This window comes from Glandiceps talaboti, chromosome 23 (assembly GCF_964340395.1).
Source record: "Glandiceps talaboti chromosome 23, keGlaTala1.1, whole genome shotgun sequence".
Classification (NCBI taxonomy): Eukaryota; Metazoa; Hemichordata; class Enteropneusta; family Spengelidae; genus Glandiceps; species Glandiceps talaboti.
Window position 1 is genome coordinate 14,104,071 of NC_135571.1, and position 11,888 is coordinate 14,115,958.

At 36.1% G+C, this 11,888-nt stretch overlaps 1 protein-coding gene across 1 annotated transcript; it reads right to left on the reverse strand.

The window, feature by feature from the left end:
- Positions 1-643: 643 nt before the first annotated feature.
- LOC144452782 (C-type lectin mosGCTL-1-like) lies at positions 644-5,814 on the reverse strand. The gene is made up of 6 exons (XM_078143935.1): positions 5,794-5,814; positions 4,449-4,530; positions 3,471-3,498; positions 2,527-2,887; positions 1,087-1,166; positions 644-648 (listed from the first exon to the last, which is right to left on the reverse strand). Exons 2-6 carry the CDS (start codon positions 4,521-4,523, stop codon positions 644-646), a joined length of 549 nt encoding a protein of 182 aa, XP_078000061.1. The 5' UTR covers positions 4,524-4,530; positions 5,794-5,814.
- Positions 5,815-11,888: the final 6,074 nt, after the last annotated feature.

Below are 11,888 nucleotides of genomic sequence, written 5' to 3' on the forward strand. Positions count from 1 at the left end.
ATATTTGTATTTAGGGGTACAAAACAAATCCGTTAAAAGTACATTCGATTTTGCAGGATGAGAACTATAATGACTTTAACCCACCTCCAAAGTAAAAGAATTTAGGTTTTTTATCCTACATTGAACTATTGATCTTGTCACTTAATAGAATTAGAAATCGCGATGTTGCCATAATAATCTTGAAAGTGTTACAGAAGTCGCGATGTATTACACAGTACATGTATGTCATCACAAAAGTCGTGATGTATTACACAGTAAATGTATGTCATCACAGAAGTTGTGATGTATTACACAGTAAATGTGTATCACACAAGTCGTGATGTATTACACAGTAAATGTATATCACACAAGTCGTGATGTATTACACAGTAAATGTATATCACACAAGTCGTGATGTATTACACAGTAAATGTATGTCATCGCAGAAATCGTGATGTATTATGTTATAATTTGTACATCTTCACAGACGTCATGATGAATTACACTTTAATGTTTACGTCTTCATAGAAGTCATGATATATTACATACTAATTGTTACACCACCGCACAAACTGAGTCATAATGTACTATTCTGTAATTGTTACGTCACCACACAAACTGAGTCATAATTGTTACGTCACCACACAAACTGAGTCATAATGTACTACTCTGTAATTGTTACAACACCACATAAACTGAGTCATAATGTACTACTCTGTAATTGTTACGTCACCACACAAATTGAGTCATAATGTACTACTCTGTAATTGTTACACCACCGCACAAACTGAGTCATAATGTACTACTCTGTAATTGTTACAACACCACATAAACTGAGTCATAATGTGCTACTCTGTAATTGTTACGTCACCACATAAACTGAGTCATAATGTACTACTCTGTAATTGTTACGTCACCACACAAACTGACGAGTCATAATGTACTACTCTGTAATTGTTACGTTTCCACAAAAGTCAAGCTGTCACTACTCATACAACATAAAACAAACTATAGCAGAAACACAAGCTATTAAAATTATGAATTTAATATGTGTTATCCGAAAATATTCGTCATTCTGGTAAAATAGCCATAAAGACATTGACTTACTTGATACTTCACAGACGAGACCCTTTGCACGGTAGTCGCAATATTCGTCATCCCACAGAAGCTTGTAGCCATAGCGGAACCTTTTAAAGAAAACACATTATGACGTTATGTGTTCTGTTTAAGTTACTGGTTATATTCAATACAAGATTGAGTAGGTAGAAAGAGTAAACTACTAGTATTTCTTTCGTTGACATGTAACCAGACATGGACATAATCAGAGTTTATATGATTACACTATTGAGGGTGTCGGTGGTTTACCGCATATTACAAATTACTATATTAAGTTCACTTTACTGATGCCAATTAAATACCTATCTCTTGTTGACAGAACTCAAAGCTGGCATATACATGGTAATATATTAATGATTCGATAATAAGTTTGTATAAGCTGGTGTTTACCGAAACGTTGGCGATCGCACAGAAAGATTAATATGTATTTAAACGTCAGGTGGAATATTTCAGTGCCTTTTTTCAACGCATTTATAAGCCGATATGAATACTGCATGTTATAGTTAGGACTACTTGTTTTTAGCAAGAGTTATTTCTGTAAACTAGCCAGGCAAACAATATTTATAAAGCCAGGTTATGTCATATGTCCTGTCCATTAGGGTCAAGTTACTTACCAGAGCTGCACACAGTCCTGTCCATTAGGGTCAAGTTACTTACCAGAGCTGCACATAGTCCTGTCAATTAGGGTCAAGTTACTTACCAGAGCTGCACACAGTCCTGTCCATTAGGGTCAAGTTACTTACCAGAGCTGCACACAGTCCTGTCCATTAAAGTCAAGTTACTTACCAGAGCTGCACACAGTCCTGTCCATTAGAGTCAAGTTACTTACCAGAGCTGCAAACATTCCTGTCCATTAGAGTCAAGTTACTTACCAGAGCTGCACACATTCCTGTCCATTAGAGTCAAGTTACTTACCAGAGCTGCACACAGTCCTGTCCATTAGGGTTAAGTTACTTACCAGAGCTGCACACATTCCTGTCCATTAGGGTCAAGTTACTTACCAGAGCTGCACACAGTCCTGTCCATTAAAGTCAAGTTACTTACCAGAGCTGCACACAGTCCTGTCCATTAAAGTTAAGTTACTTACCAGAGCTGCACATAGTCCTGTCCATTAGGGTCAAGTTACTTACCAGAGCTGCACACAGTCCTGTCCATTAGGGTCAAGTTACTTACCAGAGCTGCACACAGTCCTGTCCATTAAAGTTAAGTTACTTACCAGAGCTGCACATAGTCCTGTCCATTAGGGTCAAGTTACTTACCAGAGCTGCACACAGTCCTGTCCATTAGGGTCAAGTTACTTACCAGAGCTGCACACAGTCCTGTCCATTAAAGTCAAGTTACTTACCAGAGCTGCACACAGTCCTGTCCATTAGAGTCAAGTTACTTACCAGAGCTGCACACAGTCCTGTCCATTAGAGTCAAGTTACTTACCAGAGCTGCACACAGTCCTGTCCATTAGGGTCGTGTTTATCATTGTTATTGGGTTCACCAGTGGCCCAGTTAGTATAGCAGTCCTCACACATTGGGTCGCCATCACTCCACACATAATTGCCCTCCACTTCAGCATCACCCAGTCCAATCCAGAAACCATAATATTTAACGCAATCTTGATTATCCATCTCTTGCTCCATGATAAAGTTACGAACTGCGTCATCAATTTCCTTGGTCTTCAGATTGGCCAATGTGCCTGGTGGATCCAGACCTTCACAAAACTTCTGAGCCTCGTCCTTGGAATACATCTCCTTTCCCTGGGCACAGTGGACTTCGTAACGTTTACACATACAGAACGAAGCTGAGTATTGGAAACATGACAGATACCAAAATATTGAAATATTGTTAGTCGATAATCTGACCGGTCGATCGATATATCGACCAATCAATCAAACAATCAATCGGTCTGTCGGTCCGTCAGTCAGTCAGTCAACCAATCAAATGGAATTGAATAGTTAGACCACACTGAGGTTATATTTGTTAAATATGTGATGAGTCTAAAAGATCACATAAGAATAAATGTTTACAGGAGTTTTTCAAATATGAAAATTTTCACAAGATATTTATACATATTTTAAAATCACTGTGATAGTCAATTTTAGAATGTTCTTTTTATACTATGAATACACGATTGTAGTTCATCTAGATGATTACAGAGATTTGATTTAAGAATCATGACAACATAAATAAGACCATTCAATGCTTGCATATAATTAATACACGATGACAGACAGACAGACAGACAGACAGACAGACAGACAGACAGACAGACAGACAGACAGACAGACAGACAGACAGACAGACAGATAGATGACATTATAGAGATGGTACTCAAATTTGATAACAAGTACTACAAGTTACAAATTCAACCCTGAAATACTTACGTCCACATTCGTCTAAATCCGAGCAAGACTGTTAGTGTCATGCAATATAAATGTGAATAGTTAGTTAGTAGGTATACAGTTATGTCAAAAAGCACCACGGCAGTTATTTGGACGGTGTAAGTAATATGTAATCTATTGCAGGTAGGATTTCATAGCAATAAACAGTAATACTTAGATTAAAAAACTAACATAATACTATAAACAAACTGTCAACGTTCATGCTTGGAAAACTAACATAGGTGAATGTATAGTAGATTTTAGAGATGGCTTTTGAATAATGACTCTACTGTAAAAAGGTATTTGTAGCGAAGACTTCGAAGAACAGAATGATTTAAATATTAGTTATCATTTCATGATCATGGTTATTCCAATCTCATGTATGAGGCGATATGTCCAGATCCTGTGTGAGTTGAGATTTCACGTGTGAGTTGAGATTTCACGTGTGAGTTCAGATTGTGAGATGTGACGATGATGTGTGATGTGTGATGGGGTGAGATGTAATGTCATGTGTGAGCTGAGATATCATGTGTGATATGTGAGGATAGATGTCATGTGTGACATCGTATATGAGATATCATGTGTGAGGTGTCTTGTGTGATGAGGTGATTTATCATATTGAGGGGATATCATGTGAGAGGTGAGATGTCACGTCTGAGGTGAGATGTGGTGTGGTGTGAGGGTAGTTTTTTAGGGGGGGGGTGATTCTTAATGTTTCTCCAAACTATACGAGTTTTTAATTTCTAATCCAAGATATGATAATGGTAAAGAATAGAAATGACCGTCACAGTAACAATGTTTTCGAACTAATACTCTCATTACAACAACATTATAGTTATAGGGAAAGTAAAATAATGGCACAGTGAGTTGCTGTTTCTCTTTTCAAACACCGAATCAACCAATCTATAATTTGGAAGGTTTTCAAACAACCATTCTTCGGATAATACAGGGATAACAGTTTGGTATAAATAAATTCCTTACTTTTGACTCCCATATGGAAGAGTCTACATTGACGTATAGACAGCAGACAACGATGAAAACCAGTTTCAGATCCATTCTGGTGCTATAACATCAAAACGTCATAAGTTATGTTTTATACACAACACAACACAACACAACACAACACAACACAACACAATGTAACAAAACACCAAACAATGTAACACAACACAACATAACATAACATAACATAACATAACATAACACAACACAACACAACATAACATAACACAAAACAACACGACACGACACGATACCACACCACACCACACGACACAACACAACACAACACAACACAACACAACACGACACGACACAACACGACGCAACCCAATACGACACGACACGACACGACACGACACGACACGACACAAAACAACACAACACAACACAACACAACACAACACAACACAACACAACACAACAACATGTAACACAACACGACATATTACAACATAATACAACACAATACAATACACAACACAACACAACACAACACAACACAACACAATGTAACAAAACACCAAACAATGTAACACAACATAACATAACATAACATAACATAACATAACACAACACAACATAACACAAAACAACACGACACGACACCACACCACACCACACGACACAACACAACACAACACAACACAACACAACACAACACAACACAATGTAACACAACACCATACAATGTAACACAACACAACACAACACAACACAACACAACACAACACAACACAACACAACACAATGAGACATAATGAAACACAATGCCACATAACACAATATGCAATTAATGCAATGCAAGATTACTATGCAACGCTCTCTCTCTCTCTACACACACACAAATATAAAATGAAACATAATGTGAAATTCATCGTCTTGTTCGTCCAACTGCTACATGTTAATCTTTTTAGGGATACCAATTAATCAAGACAGCTCATGCAAAGAATATCTAGTAAATTTGAATGTTGGTACGAATTGTATAGCATCAGACGATATAATGTAGCAATGTTAGTAAGATTTTTTGTTGAGCCAGACGATAGCAATATTGGCAAGATTGTTTGTTTAACCAGATGATAGTGTCGATTCTGAAGACGGTCTGTTTTAGTCTTTCTGGCTTCTATACGTATAAAAGTATAAAAGTACACTAATTGTAATGGTACGTTACATATTATATTCTTTGTTTGCAAACTTACGATTTTTACAGTATTCAAAATGTTATACGACTGTCTACATCAAACCGTGGACGAACGGAACCCGTCACAAACAGTGAAAGTAATAATATTTGCCAAACAAAGAACTGGAAACTGTTTTTGAAACATACCTACTGCAGCAGTGTCGGCTAGCCAACTTCGTAGCAGATATGTTGTCAAGTGCCTCTTCTCTGACAGTGCTGCAGCTGGCACATATTTATATAAAGTATTAAACACGTTTCAATGAGTCATTATATTATAATTAATTTCATTCTTTGATATTGTGACGATTTTCCTCATAATTAATTAAATATTGACAATGTCTGCTTGTTTATTAGTTAATGGTCAGCGATAATATAAAGTCAGGTGTACCATATTGATGACGTCAAAATACAGCTAAGGTTACTTATATTATATGACCAATCAGTTTGAATACTTGATGTAATGATACCGTACTATATAGACACTTTTCTATATTCAATTCTTGCCAGTTTGTTTTAGATCATGTCCACAGGTAATATAGAAGAAAAATATACATATGGTTTACTTTTAGTATTAATATACCTTTATTTTCTGAAGATCAACCACATTTGGAGTAATACATGAAAATATCTCTGCAGCCTGGGTTCAAACCCACCAGGTGTCCGCTGGGTTTCGTTAAATGTACTGTCACAGATGACATATTTATATTTTCAGTAAACTGAATATTTTAACAACATCGCATGGCCTAGTTTGACTGAAAGGTCAATAGACTGTCTCAAGGATATTGGATTTAGACCACACAGGATTCCAAGCATACTCGAATACATGAGACGACAGTCTGCATTTCATAAATATCTAGGATTCATAGTGATCATTCATCAATGTTTTAAAATTACTTTTAGGGTATTATAACGCCCATGAAAACTCTATATGGAGTGCATTAATTATTTGGCCATTGGCCATGCGTTATGTGTATTTAGACTTTAAGGACGTCACAATAAAGGTCACTGGGGACTGACAGGCACTTCAGATTTGGCAAGAGGACTTGGCTTGGCGGGAAGTCAATGAACGAGGCACTATGCTGGGTGTTTGCCTTCGTCTCGAGTGTAGATTTATACACAAACTGTGTAGTCTGAGATAATTCCCTTTAAAGTTCAAGTGTGATCCTGGTACGTACATACAGAAGTTGAGTCAGATATGAGATATGAGAGTGATTCGGGCGTTATTACTTGGTCTATCAGCTGTGTGCGAAGATCAGTAGTAATAGTACTACACTGTAAGTAAGAAGAGTGTCATTCAGTTTGACTCTACCGAACAACGCAGGTTTTCTCCGAGTACTCCGGTTTCCTCCTGCACTAACACTGAACCAAAGGAGCCTATAAATGGAACTAACTCCCGTTGGTTATCCGATAAATAAATTAAAATTAAATTAAATAAATCATGAAGTCACTTTGTGCATATTGCAGACATTTTGTAGCATTCATGCATGGCAATTTTCTTTTAAATTGATGTCTAAATGTAATGCAATATAAGGGAAGAAGAGAAATGTATAATGCATTCATTGTTTTGGTGGTCATGAATCTTTTAACTGAATGGTGGCCATATTTGTAGTGAATAGTCATGCTTTACTGCACAACTCAACAACGTTAACACATGAAGATTCCATTCAATTGAGTATCCCTATATTAGTAGACGTACAATCTCCTGAGACCTTGACCTTGACTTCCCATCTGGGTCAATTATCAAAATCCAGCCATTTCCACTACATCACATACAATTTTTAGTATTTATAACAAATTGTGAATTTATTTTAGAATCACGACCCCATTCACTGAAATAGAAATAAAGTATTTGAGGGGATGTGCCTTGTACGAAGACTTGTCTATCATTGATATACTTCTCATAATGAACTGTCACAGGATGCTATTAAAATGAGACGGCATATTCTGTGTGAAAGAAACACTTCTGCCTTGCTGACTTAACAGTAGTTTGTTAATTACAGGGTATGGTTACTATATTCCGATGTGCAGTTACTCTGGATTTTAGTCTTAAAAAATAGTATCAGTGGCGTTGTAGCACAACTGTACAGTTTTTAAAATTGTTTATACATTTGCTGAGCCATGCTAGGTATAGGTGTTCTTTTGCTGAATGACTATCCAGTTGCCTATCCAGCCCTGTTGTTATATTTACAATACACACTATCAACTGGTTGTTACTATGGGCGTGGTCATGTTGCTAGACACATCTGCATACATTTTTTGAATGTTCGTTCATTTGTCTATGAATACCTGATGTTATGTTAGTGATATACATCGTCATATGGCTGTTGCTATGGGTGTGGTCTTGTTCTTTGGTACATTCTCATACATTTTGAATGTTTATTCATTCGGCTTTGATTGTTGCTATGGGCGTGGTCTTATTGCTAGGTACATTTACATACAGTTTTGGAATGCTTATTCAGTTCTCTATTAATCCCTGTTATTTTTCAATATATACGATCATTTGGCTGTTGCTATAGGTATGGTCTTGTTGATAGGCACATTCGTATATACTTTTTGAATGTTTGTTCATTTATCTAATTATAAGAATCCCTGTTGTTATCTTTGTGAAATACACAATTGTTTAGATGTTGCTATGGGCGTGGTTATGGTTGCTAGGGATATTTGCATACATTTTTTTGAATGTTTATTCACTTACCTACCAGATATGTTGTTATTTTAGCAAGATATACTGCCATTTTGTTGTTGCTATGGGCATGATCATGGTTGCTAGGGTCAATTGTGTCAAAATGTTTTGAGCAAATCTGTAGAATATCACTTCTAGAAACATCTTGCCAAATTTCAGTGTCATTGACCAAGTACTTTTTGAGATATACATGTTTTGACCAAAAATAAAATGTTTACACCTAATTTGCATATTACTGATGAGCTCATTATATGCTTAATATTTCTTCATCTATACACCCACAGATGCATCACTGTTAAATTTCAGCCTAATCTGCTGAGTAGTTTTGGAATTATAGGTTTTTTGACTAAAAAGACACATTTTTAGCCGTAATTTGCATATTACTGAGGGAATCATCCTGTCAAGAACATATCTTAATTTACTCACCCGTAAAGAATGTTCCGACCAAATTTCATGCCAATCTGCCCAGTAGTTTTGGAATTTAAGTTTTTTTACCCAAAACCACATTGGAATTAAAGATTTTTTACCAAAAAGACACATTTAAGCCCTAATTTGCATATTACTGATGGAATCATTATGTCATGAACAAATCTAAATTGACACATCCCTAAGAATGTTCAGTTATGTTCACAAGTAGTTCACAACCCTGTCCTAATGAATGAGATCTGTTCAGGCATGCCTGCGTAATGGCATTGGACATCAAAAAATCGTAACAAAATGGCCGTCTGGCGGCCATATTGGATCCTATCACAAAATAAATTGACGTGCACATGTACACCATAGTGTATGTCCGTGTACCAATTAAGTGTGAGAGAAATCTGAAATCTGTACAGTCATTTCCGAGAAATGGCTTCGGATGCTCGCACGCATGCACGGAAGCACGGACAGAGTCCAATGTATAAGCCCCCCCCCCCCCCCGGACTTTGTCCTGCGGAGACTAAAAATACAAGAATCAAAATCACCAGCTTCTTTAGCTGTTCTAGTCATCAGCTCCTGATCTACCGATGTACTGAATAGATTGCAAAAGGCTAAAATATGTGTAAAATTTTAACATTTAAACATTTTAAACACTTATTAGTCCGTGCAATTGGCAATTTATTGAGTTACAAATACAGACTTTGCATGTACTATTTCACATTGATTTATCAAGTAGGGAGCCATGATAAAATTGTTTTAAACATTAAAAATCCAAAATAAATACCCATTTCTCTTCCATATGACCACTTCAAAGGCAGAGCTGGACATCCATGTGGTCATTGTTTAACAACTTAATGTCCTAATGTGAATAATTACAAGTAATAAATAGTAAAGGCTTTTCAGTACAAGCTCAGACCACCAAACTATTGTTTGGTGGCCTAAGGTATGAATAACAAAGAAGCCCCCAGTCCGATCATGTTTTGTCCAACAGTGTACATGTTGTATATACCATATCTAAATATCGAACTTCTGTAACAACACACATTCTCAAGACATTCACATATCCGTCCACAAACCAAATTGATTACCAAAATCACCAGCTGCCCATTATTGTAATGGATGTTCATAGAAAAAAAAATGCATTTGATTGACAAAAACGCCCACGTAATTTTAACTGGAGTGATAATTCATCTTAGTGGCTGCAGTTTGTCGTTTTTCCAGCCTGCTCCCAGTATTTGGAAAGCTTCATTCGTTTCATGGACTAGTCGTTCTTCAAGACCAGGTATCACAACAGAGCCCTACAATTTACAAAGGATAAAATTACAAATACAATTGTGATGAAAGAAAAACAAAAGACAGCATATTTTTGACACTAGGAGTGTCATTCAAATATAACAAAACCATCTCTTCCACTATGCAGTTACGTTTTAGCAAAGTAATAAAGTGGTTAGTGGTTTCATATGATGACTCACACACACATTCACTATATAATACTTTTATATGATAGTAACCATTTTACAAAAATTCTATTCTTACCCATCATTTGCATATTAATAACCCAATCAACTTGTCTTGAACAAACTTACCGGTATATCTGCTCATCCCAACACACCAACACAATAAATTTCAGCTCAATTGACTCAGTAGTTTTGGAGAAGATTTTAATAAGCATTTTTACCAAATTCTATTTTTAACCCTAATTTGCATATTAATGAGCCATTCAATTTGTCTTGAACTAAGTTGAATCTGCTCATCTCAAAACATCTACACAACAAATTTCAACTCAATTGGCCCAGTAGTTTTTAAGAAAATGTTTTGTGTTTAGAAGGGGGGTGCCCCCCCCCAAAAAAAAAGGGTTTAGATCTAGATTTTTTTCGAATTTGTACTTGCTTCAGTGATTTTTATGGCTTTTAGAATAATATTTGACTTGCAAATTGTCAGTCTTAGATCACTAAAATAGCAACTTGAAGATGACAGTTTGGAAAACTTGTGAAACACTATGACTATGGAATTATGTCTTATAATAAATTTATATTGTATTTGATGTGACTTTGTTGTCTTGCAGGTTTCATAGATAGCGTGACGATAATTATAATTTCCTGTAAGGCAAACCATTTAATTAGCTTGGACAGTTTTTGTGAGTTCATTTTTGTGTCCCTCACCATATTCCTCTCATTGATTTATTTCTGGAAGAACGACACTCTTTGCATCAATTCTTTATTTATAGCTGTTTTATGTTGTTCTGTTTCCACATATTCTAGGATTGCAGACATTCTGAATGGGACAGACATATAGTATCACATTCCATGTTTTGGATCATTTTATTTAAAAGATTTGTGATGTCTTTTACACACATTTTGAAATAATATATGTACATTTCCACAATCAACCATAAATTATACAATTTTGTCAAATGATGAATCATTCATGGGTCTCAGATCTATGTATACAACACAGACAGCTGTACTTGAGATTTGCGGATCATTACAGAATAAATAGTTACCAATGTTAGATTTGTTTACGAATTACATCACTGTGCCTGTCATCAATGTCATTTATCAGTATCAAATGTCACATTAAATGTTTCCAAAATGTCTTGCTTCCCATCAGAAAATCGTAACATATTCAGTCATAAAATCATCAGGTTTCTGACAATTTCCAATACCAAATTTTGTGGATTTTTGAAGCAATTCCTCCCCCCCCCCGGTCGTAAATAATGACGGCTCCCTAAAGGGCCAACACATTAAATCAGTAGTGCTGACGAAGCCCTCCCTTCATGAAGATGACGAGCGAGGTACAGGAAAAGTCCCAAAACAAAACAAAAACAAAAAAACAAAAAAAAACACGATAATATCTGTCAGTCAACCAACTAATCAAAACAGAGGACACTCCACAACGCCACAACTAAATCAAACTAGACAGCACTACGCAGTGTAGATAGATTACTGGATCACAGAGATTCCGCTCCACAAAGAAAACATTGACATTGCTCATATTTAGCATTTTTTGAAGGTAAAGCTCCATCTCACGTAATAATAACTTCACTAGACTTGCAAGGAATGTAGTCACCTTTACAGGGGCATGTATTATTGCTTAGATTGCCTTTTTCCTAGGAAAATATCGTACGAATCCTGCTGCTACA

What these genes read in the sequence shown, in the direction of transcription:
- LOC144452782 (XM_078143935.1), bottom strand. Translation starts at nt 4,523, where the DNA reads ATGGATCTGAAACTGGTTTTCATCGTTGTCTGCTGTCTATACGTCAAT. An exon ending in CTTCCATATGGGAGTCAAAA is followed by an intron (nt 3,499 to 4,448) that starts GTAAGGAATTTA and finishes TGACACTAACAG; the next exon opens with TCTTGCTCGGATTTAGACGA. An exon ending in CAGGACTGTGTGCAGCTCTG is followed by an intron (nt 1,167 to 2,526) that starts GTAAGTAACTTG and finishes TTTCTTTAAAAG; the next exon opens with GTTCCGCTATGGCTACAAGC.